The sequence below is a fragment of the Austrofundulus limnaeus genome, unplaced genomic scaffold (assembly GCF_001266775.1).
Source record: "Austrofundulus limnaeus strain Quisiro unplaced genomic scaffold, Austrofundulus_limnaeus-1.0 Scaffold593, whole genome shotgun sequence".
Lineage (NCBI taxonomy): Eukaryota > Metazoa > Chordata > Actinopteri > Cyprinodontiformes > Rivulidae > Austrofundulus > Austrofundulus limnaeus.
In genome coordinates, this window is record NW_013952995.1 from 219,530 (window position 1) to 242,233 (window position 22,704).

Genomic DNA, 22,704 nt, shown 5'->3' on the forward strand with positions numbered 1-22,704 from the left:
TTTCTACATTGTCAGACTTGTGCCAGTTATGCTCAGCGGCTTAGCTTCACCAGTTGATCACATGGTCACATGGTTTCCGTGCACTCCAGTAGTTCTATATACCTCCAGGTATGGTATAGACACTTTTTTATAATGTTTTTAAGAAACATTTGGCATTTTGCCAGCTTAGATCAGAGGTCTGCAACCCTGTTTCTCATGACCCACTGTTGTGCACGTTTTAGACGTTTCCCTGCTTTGTGAGTGATTGACAGGCCTCTGCTAAACCCGATTACATTCATTTTAAGGATTTGAGTCAGGTGTGTCTTTTTAGTCTACATAACAATATAAGAGGCCTCAAACAGTAGATTTTTATAATTACATTGTAACAATGTTAAATTGTACTTATCAGCTACGGCAAGGGTGTCAAACTCCACATTAGCAAAGGGACAGTTGTAATTTCCTTTGACATTTAGCATTTAACTTCGACTAAACATGAAACGTCGTGTTGCTACAGCTGAGCATTGATGACAATCAATGAGCTATGTGGTATTTCATGCATAGAAATATAATTTAAACTCATACGCTTCAAAAACACTGAAAAGTACTATGACTGACGAGAAGAGAAATAAATAAGACAGAATGTTATTAAAACTAAAACTGCTATTTTACTCACTGTTAAGTTGTGGTATGTAGCTGCCATCTTGAATTTTACCACTTTCTTACAACAAATACCCACTAGAGGGTTGGTCCAGTTTAAATTTACCACTTGTGGAAAATTCCCACTTCCCAGTACAACTGGGCCTCAGCAAAAGTAGCCTGTGAAAATACAGTGAATTAGAAACTTTACACTGCAAATTTTGCCAGCTCCTTTTGAACCCTGTGCACCTCCATCCAGCTGTGGGGTGCTGTCATTTAGTTGGTAAAATAATGCATTATGGGAGATGTAGTTCGTAGTTTTAAAGCTTTAAAGCAGCATTAATACATCTTTGAAGCTCTCATGAGCCACGTAAAATGCTGCAGTTGGTCACATTTGGCCCATGGGCCTTGCAATTAAAATGTTATCTACTGTACAGTGTAAGCCACAAGAAATCATTTTTAAATGTGAAACTTACTAAATTTTTATTCATTGTTGATACTTTAAATTTTCCCTAGACTAATAGGATTTTATTTTAGTTTAATTTGATAGTTAAGATAATTGATACATATAGTCTCATTTACAAGAGTTACCTGTAGTTAAAGATGACCTGTCAACTTATATCATAAAATATTTGTTTATCATATTTATGTATTTATTGTCTTTGCTCAGTTTTAATACTTACAGCCATTTCAAACTGTGATTTGTTCAGAATTTTATATTTTCCAGTTAAATGTAACATTTTTTAACAGCAGATGACTTGTTTGGACAAACGTACAAGTTTCTAGCAGCCAAAATAACTTTTGTTGGTACACATTATTGGACCGACAGGTTCTGATGAGGCGTAAATCTTAAACTAAAGCCAGTTATTAAACCTTCAAATTACACAAATATAAAAAGTGAGTGTGCAGCTCTGCAGTCTGAAGCCTTCATAAATCGCAGGGGAGCTCATCATTACTGGGCTCACTTGTTCAAAGCAGTGACCTTTCCTGCAGAACTCCATGTGCCTGAAGCACACGCTCTATGCACTCAGTGCTCGAGTACATACAAAATTAAAATGTGAATCATCCAAAAGTTAAAGCAATCCTTTACTTCATGGGTGCCCAAACTTTTTCCCATGGAGGGCCAAAATGAAAATCTATCAGAGGTCTGCAAGTCAAATACAATAATATAATATACAAATACTTTTATAAAGTCATTTTATTTTTTATGATCAAACAAGCAGCCAGTGTGGTGGCCCTCGTTTTTACATTTTATATTTTTTTAGCCGGTGCACTTGGAGAACATTTGATGTACGCTTGTACAAAGGCTCATGGGACATTTCATAAATTGATAAAATGCGAGTATTTGTGGTTTTATAAAGTGTTTAAATCTACATGTGAGTTTAAAACTAATATAAAAGTATCTTACTTGTATTTCACGTTGAATCTCAATATAATTAAAAAATAAAGTTAGCACCATGGGTGAAAACAATCTGCACTACAGACTTTTATTTAGTCATTGGGTCAATGGATAAAATAACTTAATGAAAATACAATGTTTCTGCTGTGAACAGCAGGTTGCAATCTAGCAATCAGAGCAACAACTAGGGGCCAAATCAAACGGCTTGTTGGGCCAATTGTTGAAAGGAAAAATGTAGATGATAAATTTCTACACCACGGGACTGTAAGAAAATTTAGTGTTCATTAACTGAAATCGTGACGAGATCACATAAATGTTGAATCTGATTAAAATTGTAAAGAGAATGGACCATACAAGCCCAGATCTGGTTCTGAGCGAGCTTTTTTGCTTACGGCTGAAGCAAGCAGAGCAGTGCTGTCCGAAACTGGAAGCTCCGGTCCATAAAAACAGGGATCCTCAGTGCCTGGTACAGGTTACTGCACCACTACAGGCCTACGGCTGAATCGCAGGCACTCATACAAAAAACAGCTTCCCTTATGTTTGATTAATGGTTTTTTAATGTGTTGTCATGATGTTTCAGGCATGTATCTAAACCTATTTTAATCAAGACATAACAATAGTCAAACAATAGATTATAAGAATCAATACTTAAAAAGGAAAACTATGAATATGGTGTGGTGCTTCTAAAATCACTTTCTAAACGACTAAATAAATTCCTTCAAACTCCCCCTGGTCACATGACATTCAATCATGTGACCGGACAACAAAGTTTATTAAAAAGTGATAATTTACATGTCCTTTTTAGGATTTGACCTAAACAGCTACATCTCCTTTTTCCCCCCCTCAATGTAAGATTATCTTAGGTTGACGTGATGAAAGGCAGCAAATGATGAGTATTACTTGAAGGAATACAAAGCCCTTTCATTTGTTTCAATTTTTACAAGTTCTGTTTTCAAATTGTGAAATTCTCTTAGAAAGACGGAGTTGTTTGTTTTTGCTCTAAGTTCAGTGAAAAAGATTAAATCCACTACAAAACACAAAGGAAGAAAGCTTGTAAACAAACCCGATTACTTCCAAAATGTTATAATAAGTTTATAAAATGCTCATTTAGCAATTCTGGTATTTTCCAGTCGCCTCATTTTATTTGTGATTTGTAAACTGATTTCATCATTTGAATCAGGTGTGTTGTTGAAAGACAGCGACAGACACTGAGCTGAATGTTAAACCAAACATCACCCAGAGGTGTTCCTCTCCTCCTCGGGATCCCTGTCTGATAAAACAGAGGCATTATCACCTGACCCTGTGGCCCCACATTTAAATATTTGTCATTCTCCACACACTGTAGAGCACCTCTTCCCTCCTTCTGAAAACAAACCCATTATAATTCTCTCTCTCTCCGCCCCTCCTGTGGTGAGGCTGATGTTTTGTGGCTCGTTGGGTGTGTAAATCCTCATGTGGTGCTCTTATATAACTGAGAGGAAAGAATTCAAACGGACCCATTTGCTCTGATGTGAACATGAAAATTGTTCATGCTGCTTCACAGTTTCCCCCTTTTTTAAAGCCTGATTTAGTTGTTTGATATAAACGGTACAATTTGTTGCATTTTTAACAATAAAAATAGATTGGGCATTCTTTGTTCAGAACACTTAGAGGGAATTATTAGTCCAGTCAGCTACAAACTTATCTATTGATAAATGCTTGTTCATTTACCCCATTTAGCTGAAAAAGGTCCAAATTAATCTGAGTTTTTTATTCTTCCCCATATTTACAGCCTACTGGACCTTTCTCCCCTTTTTCTAACTTAATGAAGATTACATCAGATTGTCTTTCATTGATGAGTCTTCAGTTTGTGATTAAATAATTTTACCTTTCAGTTCTCCAGGTGATAAACCACAGCCTGTTTCCAGAATCAAACAAAGTCTTATTTAAACTCAGATCAATGGAACAATTTGTTTATCTTTTTAGATTATGCACATTTCCCCGCATTTAAAATAATCCATTTTAGGTGGTGCCGCCTTTCCAGTGTTTCTAGTGTATCTTTAACGGTGTGGTTTCCCTCTACTTTGCATCTTTTACGCTCTCTCTGCAGAGAGATGTCAACCTTACAAGGCTAACAAAAAGGTAGAAAAAATTTGTGTGACCATCCAAAATGAACAAGCTCTTCGTGTTCATTCTTCCTGTGGAGAGTTTAAAACCTCCTCACAACGTTTGAAGATGTTGGGGATGAAAATCTGCTCACAAAAAAATAAAATAAAATAAAATAAAATAAAAATATTTTTTTATCAAAACCCCGTTTCACGAATCCTCAAAAATCCAGATCGTCACATTTAGGTCTTTTATTGCCTGCAGGAAGAGAAATAATTGCATGTGTGTGTGTTTGTGTGTATTTGTCAGTACAATTAACAAAAATATCTCTTGAAATCTTGTGGAATTTTATTGAGATGCACATAAGGCCTGTGTCACACTACAAGCAAATCAGGCCGATTTTTGCCCTTCTGACAGTCTCAAGGAAGTCCAGATTATCGTGATGGCTCTAAAGATAATCATAGAAGATAATCTTGCCGTGGGTTGTGAGTTAAGAGTGATCTAGTCGGCTCGGAAGGACATCGGGACCACTCCGACCTCAAATTGGGGAGATTCAACAGGCTTGATTTTTTGGCCCGATATCACAGTGTGTGTGTTGTTCACCTGAGCTCTCAGCCTGTGAATGAGACGTGTTGCCAATCAGAAAGCGAGGTGATGTAAACACGGAGGGGATTCCAAAATACAGAAGACAAATAACTGTCATGACTCACCAGAAAGTCTGCTGGATGTTAAAAGTTCTATGGAATTGTTTTCCTCTGATAAAAATAGTCCACAAATAATCAACATTGTTTCTTCCTTGTTGCAAATGTTTATTTACTCTGAACTCACGTCTCTCTGGAGGTCACCTGAGATTTTTCCTCGGACATCTGAATTCTCGCGAGATTTCAGGAAGTCTCACGTGATTTAATATCTGACATCTGAATCATGAATGACATATCTTTTCATGTGTGGTGTGTTGTCTCTTGCCATGTGGCTGTACACCACACACTGTAGGACCAAACCTCGTAGATCCATGGTTTTTTATCCTCGTGTGTGGGCTCTGTCAGTCTTTGAAAATCGGTTTAACTGGTTTAAAATCTTGTATTGTGACTCAGCCTTTAAGTGCATTTTGTTTATTTTACTGAAGTTTCACTTTGATGTACTTTATACAACACTGGTTACAGTAGCTTGACTCCCAGAAGTTCCATCTATTCATTATCTTTACCTGTTTCAGCTTCACAGGGATCACTGGTGTCCATCAGTCACTGTGCAAGGGGTGGGGTACACCCTGGACAGGTTGCAAGTCCATCACAGAGACACATAGAGACAAAAAATTCACACCTTGGGGCAATTTAGAGTAACCAATTAGCCTAAAAATCATGTTTTTGGTCTGTGGGAGAGAACATGCAAACTCAACTCAGAAAAGTCAAGAGCCAGGATTTGATTCGGCAAACTTGAACAGCTCTATCATCTGCCAGAAGTTCTACAGTATATTCCATTTTGCAGAACGTTCTAAGTGTTTTCTGCTGCATGTAGGATATTAATTCCTTTTTTTGTTAAGTACTGATAAGATTTCCACAAAACACCACTTCAAAAACTCTGATGAATCTCTTCAACGGAACAGTAGAATAAATGTAATTACATTTTAAGACTTTCAAAGGATTTGGAAGGTCCTGAAGGTGTTCATTGCTAATAGTTGGTCTTTAGTTTTGGATTTCAGACCAGATCAGGCAACATTTTTTTTACACAGAAATGTAGTAAATGTCTTTTTGAAGCTGTTCATTTGCACAGACTGCACAGAAAGCACTCAGGGACATACAGGGAAAAACATCCATCTTCATTAGAGACCCTCTCTTGTGTTGACTCGGAGCAGCCATCGATCCGTTCTCTTTCAGGGAGCTTTCGCTCTTTAGGTGCAGGATTTGGAAGTGCCCCCTAAAGCCTCCATTCATTAGGGTCAGTGCCAGGAGAGATTGAAGTGGGGCGGAGTGTTTACCTGCTGCAGTGCGATGTTAAGGCTGTTATCTACCTAAAGAGGAAATGAAGGGGGTTAAGCTAACAAGCGCAAAGCTAGCTGTTATTGATGGAATTGACCTTGAATACACATTATTGACTTTAGGGATGCTGGGTGTTTAAAGCTTGAAAGCTGCTGTTTTTAGCGGCGGTTTATAGTTTTCTCTTGATGGAATTAAGAGGATTGATTTGCTTGTCTAAGGGCTCATACTGGTAGGATTCTAGATAAACTGATGACTTACTTGCAGCTTACGTGTTTGCACTTTCCCAACCCCTTTTTTCTAAGAAGCGTTTAAAAAATTTGAACCTGTACTTTTTCTTCATTTTTGCCTTATTCACGGTACATTCTTTTCAAAACCACGAATGATTCAATACTAAAACTCTTGGAAATGAGAATGTTGGTATATTTACTCTCAGCTACAACCACACCAAACTTTAGCTTAATATCTGTAAAAGCAACTGAGTTACAGCTATTTTTAGTCTTTGCTGTTTAAACTATAACAGACTCCATTCCACTGGTGGTTTTGTTGGGGCAATAGCACATGTCGAGCAACCACACTTCTACTGGAGATTGAACTCAAAGCCTTCTGCATGTTAAGCAGATGTCGTCATTGCTGCACCATGGAACCTGCAGGAGTCTTGTGCTGATTTATTTTTTTAGTGTTTGTTTATGGAGCAGTTATACCCTTTAAAGTTTTGTTCGGTCAGAGGAGTGTACAAATGAACTGCAGGCTCTGTCTTGCCACTCTTCCGTTTGTATGAGACAACACTCAGTCAGTGAACAAAGATTTGTAAAAAGTTGTCATTGGCCAAAACAGAAGTATTTCAGAAAGTAATAAAATTCTGTCTGTGCTTCTTCCAAAGTCGGGTCAAGGAGACAGCAGTTTAAGCAGGGAGGCCCAAAATTCTCTTTCACCTCTTCCAGCTGGGAGGATTCTTTTCCAGGCCAGCCAAGGTAGTCACTCTGGCAAATCCTGTGGCTTTCCATGAGGTCTCCTCCCAATTGGACAAACCCGAAGTACCAGTTAGGGAACATCCTTACCAGGTGCCCAAACCACCTCAACTGGCTCATCTTGATGTGGAGGAGCAGTGCTCCTCTCTGCAGCTCTCCTGGATAACTGAGCTTATCTCTCTGTCTCTACAGAGGAGTCCAGCTACACTGTGGAGAAAACACATTTCAACAGCCTGTATCTGCGATCTTGTTTTTCCGGTCACTACCCAAAGTTCATGGCCATAAGTGAGGGAAGGAATGTGGACTCACCGGTAAACAGAGCTTTACCTTACAGCTAAGCTCCCTCTTCGCTACAATGGAATACTGTTGAAGCTGCACTGATGAGTAACCAGAAGTGACAACAATGTCTGAGCATTGCAACAGTGACGAACAAAACAGATAGAATCTGATATGGCTTTTGACAGTTTTGAGTCACTATCAGAGACTCAGAGTTCGTATAAACAAAGACCAGGGAGTTTGTTCTTGTCCTCAATTCGGCTCGCACAAGCCGTGCGAATTTCAAAACCAAATTTTATGTGACAAAATGGGTAAAATCATGCACATTATGCCAAATTTCTTCTACAGAAATATGTTTTCTTGCAATTTTTGTATTTGCGGGAAATGCGTGTCACAGATATTTTAATAACCAAGCATTTAAAATGATTGGCAAACAATAGAGGACTAGATTACGGCTCAATTGCCTAACGTGTGTAGAGTCCAATGCCCCGTGGGTGACTTCTGTCTGGCACACCCTCCCATTTTTTAACTTAATTTAATACGAAAAAAACGTTTTTATATCAATGGCAATTTTAACATGTATGATTCAACGCAACAAAATAAACCCAATGTGAAGGATAATAATAATTGTCTGACCCCTGAGCTGTTGGCTTTGAATAACTATACCCCCCTCATGAGCAAAATAGTTGAATATCTCTATTAATGTCACAAAATAAGCTGCTTTAAAGCCAGCTTTGATCATAAACTAAATCTCCCATAATGCATGTGGATTATGCATGAGAATTCCCTGTTGGAAAGTGGGAGAGTTCGAGACTTATCACGATTCAACATTAAGTAAAACTCTCTTACTTTTACTTTTAATAGTATTTCTGTAATATGTATTTCACATTGAGTCAGTCGTACATGCAGTACTTTTCAGTGTTCATGAGTATGTGTTAGAACACTGTTTCAATGCATGAAATACCACATAGAGCTCAGTTATTGTTTGTTAGCTGTGCTCAGTTGTAGCAATGAGATGAGGTTTTCTGTTTAGTCAAAGTTAAGCAGGAAATTTTAACTTTAACTGGCTCTTTGAGGGTAATCCATTCTCATGTGACCCTCGATGAAACTGAATTTGACACACCTGACCTAAAACAAATAAACTTTGTTGTCTCACAGTGTTTTAGCTTTTAACTAAACTTTACTTTATGACAGCACATGGCTTCACCTAGGGACTGAACCCAGACTTGATGAGCACTACACTACAGAACTGATGAAAAAATATTTTTTGTTGTTGTCAGTCTTAGAATACCATATACAGTATACTTGGACAAAGTAATATACATTGTATTGAGTAAATCATCAGATTTATCACAATACAATATGTATAATGATACAATATTTCTTGAGATCACAAAGTCAGACACAATACGATTTCAGTTCAATATAATCCACAGGTCTGCAATCGATATGATGTAATATCATACCCTCATCAAAAATAAATGATAGTGTAGATGGTCATGTGATATCAATTCATATCGAGCAGATGATGATGATATGGAGCCGTTTTTTTTTTGCTTCAATGATGAATCATTAATCGTTTAACTGATATATTGATGTATTGTTACACCCATAATTCATAGCAGCAACCACATAACATAGTGACTCTTTTATGCACAAATGTCAATAACACAAATGAATACACCACTAATACGACTGTGCTGTAAACAGACAGTACAACACGTTTTATGTGTAAAAGTACCACAAGTACACCAAAATTCCATGTCAGTGCAAAGTTTGACAAAGAGTTGCATGATGGTGTAATGCTATTGTTGGGTTAGCTACAGCAAAATAACTTGCTTTTATGATGTTTATGTGTGAAATAAATGACATATATGTTTCTGCAGACTTACTTACAGACTTGACCAAGAAATATGAGACAACCTGGCTCTGCTTAAGTTCAGATTTAGTTGTGTTGTTATTTGCGTGCAGCCACATAATTCAACACACCACAGAAATGTGAGACAAAAATGCAAACTGCTGCAGGAGTATAATGATAGCAGCCATGTCTTTATTCTAAAGAGTACAGAGAACATTTCAATGTAAATAAAACTTTTTCTGACTCTATTTTCACATCGTCTGTTTTTGCTTTTCCCTCCACAGTGCCCGCATGCAGATGCAGTCTCTCCAGGTGGACTCGGTCCAGCGCTGGATGGAGGACCTTCGCCACATGACAGAGGTGGAGTGCATGTGTGTCCTCCAGGCCAAACCTATCGGGGTGGAGGAGGACACCCAGCAGGGCGAGCTGATAGTGACCTCTGGGATCGGGGCGGGGGACCACGTGGCCCGGAACAACCTGCAGACGCTCCTGCGCCGTGCGCTGGTCGTCAGCACAGAGCTGGGGAAGATGTTCCAGCGGCTGGAGAAGGGGCGCTGGCAGAGGGTCCACAGCACGGCTGTACGTGCAAACTGCCACGTGCGCTCACTCATTCATGAGTACAGCGCTGCTAGGAGCACACCGCCTGAGATGCAGAAGGTGATGTTTGATCGTGGGCATGTTTTTTAAAAAAACAATGTGCTAGAGATAAATTTACTGTAGATATTAACCATCAGAGACACATTCTGTCATTTACATGCATGCAAACTGTAATAGTAAGGTATTTTTATGAAAATGTCTGTCTTTGTTTCATAAATTCATGAAGTGTTTTTCTTTTTTTTTCTTTCTTGCAGTATGAGAAATCCCTGCTAGAAAAGTGTTTGGAGCTGACCAATATTACAGAGAGGTAACCTACACATTTAATACACAAAGACATATAAACAATAATAAGAATGAAAAATAGTTCAGCTTTAAGATCCTAATTGCCAAAAAGTAAGAAATAATTACATGGTCCTACAAGCACACATAATAAAAAGTTACAAGTCACTGAGAAAAAGCATGTCAATATAGAACACAGAATAAAAAAGTATAAGAAAATATATAAAAAATAAAAATAAACAGCCTTATTTTAATAATGTCACCCACTACCTTGAATGTTAACATTTTAAACAGAATCCAGGTGGCTATTTTAACAATCAAAACATGAGTTGGAAATAATCTCCCAAACCTTGGCTGTTAAACTGACAGCACAACAATGTTTGTGTTGGCTAGTGTTGATGTGGCGGCCATCTTGAATTACACTGATTTCAAAGTATAATCAGTTGTTTTTGCATATCCACTGATGAATGGTTCATGAGATATTTTGCTAAGAGACTCACTACAAAAGTTATTGCCAAAGTTTTAAACAAAGCTCTTGTGATCTGTTGGGGATGGAGATATGTGTTGGTAATCATTCTCAACTACTCTCACAACAATTTCCAGCCTAAGATCTGTAAATTAGACTGAATTATAGACATTTTTGTGTTTCCTATTTTTTTTACTGTGTCCATCATCCCAGATCAGCAGGACTTCAAAAAGTAGTTTGTTGTAGATGTACATCATTTATTACTCTATGAAAGTTTCAATAAAATCCTTCTAGTGGTTCATGAGATATTTTGCTAACAGACAAACAAGCACACATACAATTATGTACTGCCTTCCATTAATGGGTAAATGGGTTCACGTTTGTTCTTCAGTGAAAAATGGTTTATAAAAAAAAGATGCTGATGCTAACAAGTAAACCACCAGGGCCCCAAAACAAAAGAAATGTTGCTGTTTTAACATTTAGATAAAAAAGACCCTGCTTAAAGGTTAATTGGGATTTTCTTAAGTGAAATGGTCAAGAGAAAATTGTTTAATTTTCACTAAATATGGAGATGCATGTTTGACAGTTGTGTATGTTTGGACGTCTGGTTAATGCTACACATTTTTTTCTGACCTGAACTGTAAAAATGTGTGACTAAAAAACTAGATGACCTTTTATTTTGATCATAGATAAATAATAATAATAATAATAATGTCCATCTTACCTACAGGTGCCTTCACACTGATGATGAATTCTTCCTTAAATCCATGAGGGAGGCGATCCATGAAANCTTTTATCATTTGTATGGACATGTTTTTAAATACAATTTTTTATCATAAAAAACGTGAAATAAACATGAACCTACAGCGGGTCAATTAGTTCTTCAAATGATACCTTTAAGTTAATTTTATAGTTTTGTGAAATTAATAATGCTAATGTGTTGATGTTTTTCTAATTTTGATTCAAGTTTGCTTGTTTAGCATCATCACAGTTGCTAGGTGACATGACGTACGCCGGGGAGGCTAGACCGTCCAAATTCACAGACTCTTTTTTTCCGGTCTTCCCGGTCTACCAAGGACCCGGCCCGCCGCAACCGGGTAGTCTGGGTCCTCCGGAGGACCCGCCCTGTCGTTTTGGACACAGCCATAGTCATATGTTCTGTATATAAAGAAAACCATCGCTTCATTGTCATTACTCTTCTTCAGTGATAGAGGTTGGTAATGTTTCAAACTGTTAAACACTGCCACCAACTGTTCAGGAGGATTAATACACCCCTAGAAGTTGTTTCACTGTGAAAGGGGTGTGTACAGCAGGGTGGCCAATGGGGTGGCCCAAGATTTGTCTGTGGTGGCCGTGGCCACCCCCTGGCTCCGCCCCTGGTAAAAACGAGCATAAAAATGTCCCTGCTTATATGATGGCAACAAATCCTTTCTGTTCATTTCACTCTTTTTTAGGAGTACCCCATGGTGATAAGAGGTTTATTGCAACAGCTAGAAAAATAATAAATGTATGGACATTTGTGGAGCAGCAAACAATAATTCTAACATAAGTACTTCTTTACTCAATAAATAGTTAGTGTTCAAACAGAATTATGTGTTTCAGGAGGAGGAGTTTAAGAATCTGGGAATGTTGTTCACAAGTGATGGTAGGGTGGAAATGAAGCACTTTTATGGTCCACTCATGAGATCTGGCTTACGACTAAAAGTACAAGATCCTGAATGCAAGCTGCTGAACTGGGCTTTTTCTGTAGGGTGGCTGGGTTCAGTCATAGAAATAAGAAATGCCATCATCCAGGGGAAACCTGGAGTGAAGCTGCTGCTGTCGTGTTTTCTAGTAAAGATAAGACCAAAAAAAGCAAGAAGCAGCAAGAAAAATAAAATAGCCTACAGCAAAGAAAACCAAAATCATCAGGAAGATACACAGAGCATGTGAAATGCAAAAAAGTACATGCCAGTATGTCAGACTGAGGATAGAATGAAAAGCATGGAGTGTAAGTAGTGAGGAAGTAGAGAGGTAAATAATAACAGCTGAGTCTAACAACAGGTGTGAGATGAGGAGTAGGACTGAGAAGCAGGGCCGACAGAGGAAATGCAACAAGAATGACTGGAAACATAAGGAGACACTGGAAAATAGCAAAAAAACAAGGGATCTAAAAAATAAAATCAAAAGAAAGTCTGGGAGGAGGTCCAGAAGAAGACCCAGGACACGCTGGAGGGACTATGTTTCTCAGCTGGCCTGGGAACACCTTGGGATTCCCCCGGACGAGCTGGTCCAAGTGGCTGGGGAGAGGGAAGTCTGGATCTCTCTGCTTAGGATGCTGCCCCCGTGACCCGACCCCGGATAAGAGGAAGAAAACGGACAGACGACAAAAGAAAGTCAGGACAAAACATAAAACAACACAGTACAAAATAAACCCAGAAACTATCAATAATTATGACAGCTGCTCCACTGCATCGCAAAGATGAGTCGTTGAGGTGGTGTCCATCTGATTAGTAGGCCTCGCCTCCCTTTGGAGGTTTTCATGGCACATCCCAGGGCTGACCCAAAATTTACTGGAAGGATTATATACAGTACATCCTCCCTGGCCTAGGAACAGTTTTTCCTTTTCTGGGAGGATCTGGAGAGGGCTGCTTGAAAGAAGGATGACTGGGTGGATCATTGCAGCAGATTAACGATATCCAAAAATTAACCCACAGTATCTCATGTAAAAGTTAAATGGTCTGCACTTATACGGAGCTTTATAATAATAATAAAAATAATAATAAAAAATATTAATAATAATAATAATAATGTCCATCTTACCTACAGGTGCCTTCACACTGATGATGAATTCTTCCTTAAATCCATGAGGGAGGCGATCCATGAAATCCTCACAGATGTCAGTGATTCGTTCAGCAACATGATTGACATGGCGCTGGCCAATGAGATCCGGGTATAAAATTTAACTGATCTTCTGTATTAGCATGTAGCTTTCGGTATTCTCTCAGTGTTAAGAGATGCCTCAGTCAAAACTTTCTGTCATTTTTATTAAATCATTGACTTAAACTTTTCACCCAGCTTGAAATTAATACTACCAAATTTTCCAGACTATAAGTCACAGGACCTGCCAAACTAAGAATAAAAGTGTAACTTACAGTCTGGAAAATTTATTTAACTCACCTTTAATTGGTGACCTAGCTTCCTGTTTTATTGATTTACTTCCTGTTTTATTGTAATAGTTGTTCTTTCTTTGTTGACTTGCCTTGTTACACCTGGCATTTGCCAGTATTTTATGGGTGGCCAATATCTGCCCCCTGGTGGCACCCCTGTTGTGCATCCTTGTCAGTAATAAGATCCACAGGCTGCTATAAAAAAAACTTAGTTTTTCTCCACAAATCATTTTTAGACCAGTGTTACGTTATCTTTTGCTCTCAATTTATTTTAAAATGTGTTCAGCATAGTGAACATTTCCGTTGGCTGGGTTTGTACGTCAACAAAGACATTATTAATGGTGTCATCTTTCTTGTAGGTCCTGATCAAACAGATTGAGTCATCCGACAGTGTTCATACCATAGGCAGTGCCATTAGCAACCTGCTGTCCCTGACCCAGGATGGACCTCAGCTCTGCAGCATCATTGCCAAGGTACCAAACATAAACCCCTGAGAGGCGCTACACCCAACTCTTCAAAGGTTTTTAGCACAATTAGTGAACGTTCACTCTGACAACCTTCTACAAGTGGTCAACATTCAGATCCTCAAACCGCTATGTAGCAGTTAACAGTGTGTACAACGCTGCTCAAATCCATTCCACTGTGAGATAAGATGAGACAGACCAGACAGCAAGTCTCAGATGGCCATTAGTTAGCGAACCGCTTCTACGATTTTCCTGATAAGACTCATCCTGATGGCCTACACACACGTAAGTAAGCATGTCCCCTTTGCAGCCAGATTGCGAGATCAATACTGTCAGCTCCTATTAGGCGTAGACATTGATCACAAATGCCCATCTCTCATGTACCTTTACCTCTACGTCAACTCGTACTTAACTCCTCGTACAGAGCTGCTGTCCGAACCACCGGGGAAAAAAACCTGCTGCTAATGAATACCCAACACAAAACATGTCCACCTGCCATGTGAGTTAGTCTGCTTCCAGCTGCCTCTGTCACAGTCTCAAAAATCCTTCACAGCAGAGCGTATCGTCTCGGGTGTGTCTAAGTTCTTTTTGCCTTTCATTTTTTACGGCTTTCTGACTTCACTCACTCCCCTTGTTCTAAACTATTGCAAGTAGATGTTTGAACTCTCAGTAGAGGATTTAATAGTTTTACGTTTTTCATATTTCAACCAGTGTTACTGCTGACAAGCAGCGCTTGGTGAGGGATGTGATGCAACGTGTCAAGTAGCCGAAGTTTAACAATGCCGCTTTCTTAATAGACACCAGGCAGTGTAGGAAGTGCCAGCTGCCCAAGAAAAAAATCAAGTTACCTGAGTAAAAACCAGTGGCGGAGCCAGACAATTTTCTCAGGGGGCTCAGACTGGGCCCACTACTCACACAGGGGTGGCCAGGAAAATTACATCATTTTTACTTGAAAGTTACCACAGATCTTTGTGTTTTGATCATTTCCTCATGTCCTTATACAGCAGTGAGTACCTCATGAACATGGGCATCAGAACCATTTTAGAAGTGGGGGAACACACTGTTGGGGGTTCTGGGGGTCCTCCCCCAGAAAATTTTGAACAAAATAGATGCCGTTTCCTGCATTCTGGTGTATTTTACTATGTTGTTAAACTTACTTTTACCTACCTACATACATAAATAAACACTTGATTTAATAATTATTTCAGAGACAGATTCTTCATTAATCTAGTTCCATCACCCTGTTTTAAACTCATTGCTACACCCGAGATAAGGTTGATTAATGTGACATAAAGTTGACACCATAAGTCAGATTACATAGGCTGTGTCCAAAACGGCAGGCCGGGTCCTCCGAAGGCCGAATTCGTCGGCTGCATACGTCACAGCGCCGCGACGAAGGCCGTCCAAAACCGAAGACTCCTCCGATGCGGCCGACAAATACGTCCTTTCTTTGGCCCGAATCGAAGGACAGGTCTGATGGATCCTTCCCGGCCCAGCATATCCCATAATGCATTGCGGCCCGACCGGAGATTTTTTTAAGCTAGTAATGGCGGACGAAGCGAGAGAAAAGAATACGTTTTAAATAAAAATATGGTGATTTAAAAATTAAAAAAAATTAGCGGTTGTAATTCTAATACTTTTATCATTTGTATGGACATGTTTTTAAATACAATTTTTTATCATAAAAAACGTGAAATAAACATGAACCTACAGCGGGTCAATTAGTTCTTCAAATGATACCTTTAAGTTAATTTTATAGTTTTGTGAAATTAATAATGCTAATGTGTTGATGTTTTTCTAATTTTGATTCAAGTTTGCTTGTTTAGCATCATCACAGTTGCTAGGTGACATGACGTACGCCGGGGAGGCTAGACCGTCCAAATTCACAGACTCTTTTTTTCCGGTCTTCCCGGTCTACCAAGGACCCGGCCCGCCGCAACCGGGTAGTCTGGGTCCTCCGGAGGACCCGCCCTGTCGTTTTGGACACAGCCATAGTCATATGTTCTGTATATAAAGAAAACCATCGCTTCATTGTCATTACTCTTCTTCAGTGATAGAGGTTGGTAATGTTTCAAACTGTTAAACACTGCCACCAACTGTTCAGGAGGATTAATACACCCCTAGAAGTTGTTTCACTGTGAAAGGGGTGTGTACAGCAGGGTGGCCAATGGGGTGGCCCAAGATTTGTCTGTGGTGGCCGTGGCCACCCCCTGGCTCCGCCCCTGGTAAAAACGAGCATAAAAATGTCCCTGCTTATATGATGGCAACAAATCCTTTCTGTTCATTTCACTCTTTTTTAGGAGTACCCCATGGTGATAAGAGGTTTATTGCAACAGCTAGAAAAATAATAAATGTATGGACATTTGTGGAGCAGCAAACAATAATTCTAACATAAGTACTTCTTTACTCAATAAATAGTTAGTGTTCAAACAGAATTATGTGTTTCAGGAGGAGGAGTTTAAGAATCTGGGAATGTTGTTCACAAGTGATGGTAGGGTGGAAATGAAGCACTTTTATGGTCCACTCATGAGATCTGGCTTACGACTAAAAGTACAAGATCCTGAATGCAAGCTGCTGAACTGGGCTTTTTCTGTAGGGTGGCTGGGTTCAGTCATAGAAATAAGAAATGCCATCATCCAGGGGAAACCTGGAGTGAAGCTGCTGCTGTCGTGTTTTCTAGTAAAGATAAGACCAAAAAAAGCAAGAAGCAGCAAGAAAAATAAAATAGCCTACAGCAAAGAAAACCAAAATCATCAGGAAGATACACAGAGCATGTGAAATGCAAAAAAGTACATGCCAGTATGTCAGACTGAGGATAGAATGAAAAGCATGGAGTGTAAGTAGTGAGGAAGTAGAGAGGTAAATAATAACAGCTGAGTCTAACAACAGGTGTGAGATGAGGAGTAGGACTGAGAAGCAGGGCCGACAGAGGAAATGCAACAAGAATGACTGGAAACATAAGGAGACACTGGAAAATAGCAAAAAAACAAGGGATCTAAAAAATAAAATCAAAAGAAAGTCTGGGAGGAGGTCCAGAAGAAGACCCAGGACACGCTGGAGGGACTATGTTTCTCAGCTGGCCTGGGAACACCTTGGGATTCCCCCGGACGAGCTGGTCCAAGTGGCTGGGGAGAGGGAAGTCTGGATCTCTCTGCTTAGGATGCTGCCCCCGTGACCCGACCCCGGATAAGAGGAAGAAAACGGACAGACGACAAAAGAAAGTCAGGACAAAACATAAAACAACACAGTACAAAATAAACCCAGAAACTATCAATAATTATGACAGCTGCTCCACTGCATCGCAAAGATGAGTCGTTGAGGTGGTGTCCATCTGATTAGTAGGCCTCGCCTCCCTTTGGAGGTTTTCATGGCACATCCCAGGGCTGACCCAAAATTTACTGGAAGGATTATATACAGTACATCCTCCCTGGCCTAGGAACAGTTTTTCCTTTTCTGGGAGGATCTGGAGAGGGCTGCTTGAAAGAAGGATGACTGGGTGGATCATTGCAGCAGATTAACGATATCCAAAAATTAACCCACAGTATCTCATGTAAAAGTTAAATGGTCTGCACTTATACGGAGCTTTATAATAATAATAAAAATAATAATAAAAAATATTAAYAATAATAATAATTTTATTTATAAAGTGCTTCCAGACATTGTGCTGAAAAAGATAAGATAAACATAAAAAAGTTGTAAGAACAAGTAAAACATTGAAAAAGCATGAAATACAAATGTCAAATTTAAGACACATAAGACAAAGTGTACAGGTGGGTCTTTAGCTTAGCTTTAAAAAACGTCCACGGAGCTGGTCAGCCTGATGTCTTGAGGGAGATCATTCCACAATAAGGGGGCATGAAAGAAAAAAGCGAGACCATCAATAGTTTTTCGTTTGACTTTAGGGATTACCAACAGACCAGTGCCCTGAGATCGTAGAGCACGAGATAGAATATAAGGGTGGAGAAGGTCTTAAAGGTAGAGAGGTGCTAGACCATGTAAAGCCTTATAGGTGAGAGGTCCAAGGTTTCCAAAGCGTTTCACACTACAGTCATTCACACATTGATGAGGCTAAGTTACATTGTAGCCACAGCTTCTGACCAATGTGTCAGCTCAGTGTCATTACAGATTGATCCCTTTGTCCACCTAATCACAACACTTGGAATCTGAGATAAACCAGAAGAAGCAAAAATACAAAAGGACATCACAAGAACCACATGCAAATGTGAGCAGTGCAAGGAAAATAATACTGAACTGCCCACTGCTGGAATGATTGAAAGCGTGAAGTTTGTATCTCAGCTTTCCAATAGTAAGGATAATAAAAAGGCAAACTTAATGTGTCCGTATCAGAAAGTTGTAAACATTGGAATCTGGGAGAACAAATTGTGTGCGCGGAGAAAACTAAGAAAATGCAGTGAAGACATTCAAGTCATTAGTCATTATTCTACATGTGGAAAACATGAAGTGGTCTACCTTTTGAACTCTGTTTCCAACAAACCATTAGTTGAATGAAATGAGGTCCCATGCAGGAAAATCTTTTTTTTTTTCCTGAGAATGTCTTTGTAAATATTACTGTAAACTGCCTCGTTTGCTCTGAGCACCAGAGCAGAGAGAATGATTCAGAAAACCGTGACATGGAAAGGAATTACACGCCAGGTGAGCCTGTAGATGCAAACACATTAATAACAGGGAAACAGCATCACAGTCATCTAAAGGTTCTTGTTTAAGGAGGGATGAAATCGGTGGAAGCAATTGTTCAACTAAGACTTGAGGGAAACAACTGAGAAAAGCTAACAACCTGTGAAAGAGTGACGCCTCCCCCTCATTCTGTCATCGGGTGGTGCAGCCATTGTATTGATTGTTTTACACACAGCCACGCGTGTCAAAGTGACTTCATATTAAACACGAGATTACTTTAAATAACACGTTTCGTCACGGTTAAGCAACAGGAACAAAACGACTTCTTGTCACTGCCTGGGTTGCCTGAATTAAAACTTGTGATGATTCCCGAAAACAGACGGCGGCGCAAAAGTCTTCCAGGTATTGTGGAGCAGTATTGGCAGTATTGCGTTGGCAGGGAACAGGGAAGAGTGGTCAGACTGTAGGGCAGGATGATTAACCACTCCAAGCCTCAGCAGCAGGGCCTTAGCAGAATATGAGACATGCCAGTCCAGAATAATGGCCTTATTAGGATAATGGTGGTAGTTACAGACTTCATCTTGCTCCAGGTAATTTTAGCTGTGTGCACGGTGGATACAATCCAACGACAATCTCAAGTGTTTTTTTTTATTTTGTCATATATCCAGCTTAGCTGCTATTTTTGTTTGTTTACACCAAACATAATCTAACTGAAAATGTTCAGCTATTACAGCCCACAAATCATCTCTATTCTTTCTGCTCAGTGTTTTCTGTTCATGAAGTATGTATATTTTGTAGGCTTTTTACCTGACATCATAAATTGAGGGAGCGGTTCGATAGGTTCTGTGGTTAGCTGACTCGTTGAGTAAAGCTGGCTGAAGGCATCGACCAGCTCAGGTCTTTTAGGCTCTTTAAAAGCAGCCTGCTTTTGTTGGCTTAAACCTGCTGGCTCTGAAAGGGCAGCGTGGTCCGTACAGCGTTCCTCACTCAACAAAAACAGACTATGACGAACGGTGAATAACTTAGGTCAAATAAGTCGGGTTTTGCAAAATGTTTCACATGACTTTTCTTATAAACCTGCCAGTCAAACTTTTCTCAAATTAACGTCCTTTTTTTGTGAAAACATGCAGTTGTGATAGAAAAGCAGGCAATAACATTTTTCTTGTGTCTGTGTAAGCTTGTTTGTTAGCAAACTAAAACCTTTGGAGCTAACCCAGTTCAAGACGGCTGCCACAGTGGAGGTTGCTCTAGACTTTTTCGCCATTGTGTGTTCGTCATTTTCACTAACAGGGTAAAAAAAATTTTTTTTAATCCTGTCATAATCTAAATTTACCCATTACCTTATTTTTAAAAACGATATTAAACACTCCGTAACATTTCATTCGTTTGAATTAAATTTCAGTTGGAACAAGATGAACAGATCATCCACATCAACCAGATGAAGACATGTAACACTTCACTGCAGTAACAAAAAAATAAATAAATCACTGACTCAACACCATCATCATTGTTGGGATTTTTCAAGAAACTTCAGACACTCAGCTGCCGTGACATGTTTCCAAGTAAAGCCAACAAGGTCACGCACGAAAAAACAGATAATTACTAGACATGGGTTTTTACGATGTAAAAACAAGTGTGCATTGCCATGTAGCATGTCATTGCCTGCAGCATTGGACTTGCAGAATGAACTGTGAGCAAGTTCAAATGTGTTTTCTAATTATTATCAGTCAAACACCAGCCAAGTCAGCAGGTGTTTGTAATTAGGGTAATTGTGTGACAATATAACAAACTGGAATTATGTAGTTTTACTGAAACAGTTTGTTCATAGCTGGGATTGAACCCTGATCTCCTGAATGAAATCCCTCAGTGTTCACCATGACACTACAGGAGCTGTAGCAGAGGACAATCCCAGGGCTTGCATTGTATGTATGCAGAAAGAGTTTACCTTGACAATACTATTATTGACACTAAACTGCATAATATTACAAAAATAGAGCAGTATTAAGACAATATTATAGTAAAACATCAAAATACAATCATATTAGAACTGTAAACACTGAACTACTGAGTTGAAATATTAAACTATGGTGCAGTACCAAGTTGAGTACAGCATGGGGCAGTATTGGACCAATACAAGGCTCCATTGACTGCCATTATAATTCATTAAACATTAATATTTCATAAACTATAAGTTTTACAGGCACCAAAAGGCAAAGCCATCATTTGGCACAGGAGCTTTACAGATATAAATTACAATGGGAGCTCTAGGACAAAGTATGCAGGAGGAGAAGCATGCCAAAGTTGAGATGACTTGGATGGGAAACGAATATACGGTATATAATATGCTAACTCGCCACCAGGTGTTCAGAAGTGTTAACTGCAATCTGTTAAACTGACGGCCTTCTCGTTTTTCAACATCAAATAATATTCAGTTAATGCAACTCCTGCAAACTATTTAACCTTTGGAAACACAGCAATAGCTAAAGCTCTATCAGTTTTGTAAATATTGAGCCGACACACGCACACTTCAAAGGCTACACGTCATGCATGTTATTTTTTTAAAATCAAACTTTAGCATCAACTCTTGTTAATAATGTTTATCTGTTAGCAAAATATATCATAAACCAATTGATGGATTTTATTGAAACTGATTGAATTTTTGGAGCCAAGCAAATTCAAAAACTGACTGAATGAAACTCGATCAGTTTTACAGACACTGACCTGAAAATTTGTGTAGTATTTCTGACAGTTCCCCCGTATTTACACACACATGCATAATCTGAGCATGATATCTTGCGATATTGCATGAAACTGCACAAAACATTATTTCCGTGGCATGCCGGATTTACTTAATCAAGTCAACAATTTCCAACTGAGTTGAATAAATGTGAAGTAACTGGCATGATTTTTTAAATTAAATGTGAAAGTTAATTTTCACTGACTCAAAGTTGAGTAGAAATTATTGACATAACTTGATAAAGTAAATCCAACGATCTGTTTTTTGGGTGTAATGGGCAGCAGGCATAATAAATTCCTTCAAGGGATGTTCACTTACTCTTTTGTTTGCTTTATTTAGTCCATCGTCTGAATCTACTGTGGAAATCTAAAGGGTCTATCTGATTGGATAATATATTAATATACAGGTTGTGATACAACAAATACAAAACATTTTAACATTTTGTTTAGCCCTAAAGTTTCCCTATATAACAAACATGTATCAAATACATATATTTTAACAATAAAAGGGGTCCTTAAAAGACCATCAATCTAACTTTCAATAAGCCTAAGCCATTGAGATGGTGGGAAATGTCAGCAGAATAAATACAGAACTGTGCAGCACATCGCCTGAGCTCAAGTTTAATACCTTTTAATAGTCTCAGTGTAACTGTGAAACAGCAGGACAGGATCAGCTCACACTCACACACTTGCCTCTTAAAATAAGGCTGGATTTTTCCACTTTGCTGCAGATTTGAGTCGTTCAGTGGAGTTCCAGAAAATCAAACACAGAGACTCAAGTTAAGGAGGTTTGCTTAATCTACTGCCGTCATTTTCACTCAGTGTGAAAAACGTACCTTTAAAGTTTGAGCTTCCTCCCTACTCATTTTTAACAAGACAAACTAAAATTATTGAAATTAAAGAATTAGTTAAGGCGGTTATCTGATAATAATGTGAATAATATTTTACTGATCATGAAAACTTTTCAGATTTTTGAGTTTTTTGTGGCACATGTACGAAATGATTTTTTTCCCCACTCCGACAGGAAGGTGCTGTGGTGGCCCTGTTTAAGATCTGCCGACAGGACCGCTTCAGAGACCTCTATGCTCACGCTCTCAGAACCGTGGCCTCCATCTGCTGTGTGGAGGAAGGCATCACCCAACTGGACAAGGTAAATCTGTTGTTTACACACACACACACACACACACACACACACACACAC

General features: G+C 39.0%; 1 protein-coding gene across 1 annotated transcript in view; it reads left to right on the top strand.

The window, feature by feature from the left end:
- insc (INSC spindle orientation adaptor protein) overlaps window positions 1-22,704 on the top strand; it is a 53,226-nt gene that overhangs the window by 16,005 nt on the left and 14,517 nt on the right. The window contains exons 3-7 of the mRNA XM_014026832.1: window positions 9,462-9,834; window positions 10,029-10,081; window positions 13,328-13,451; window positions 14,028-14,141; window positions 22,528-22,653. Of these exons, the coding sequence (XP_013882286.1) occupies window positions 9,462-9,834; window positions 10,029-10,081; window positions 13,328-13,451; window positions 14,028-14,141; window positions 22,528-22,653 (790 nt within the window). The remainder of the gene's footprint in view (window positions 1-9,461; window positions 9,835-10,028; window positions 10,082-13,327; window positions 13,452-14,027; window positions 14,142-22,527; window positions 22,654-22,704) is intronic.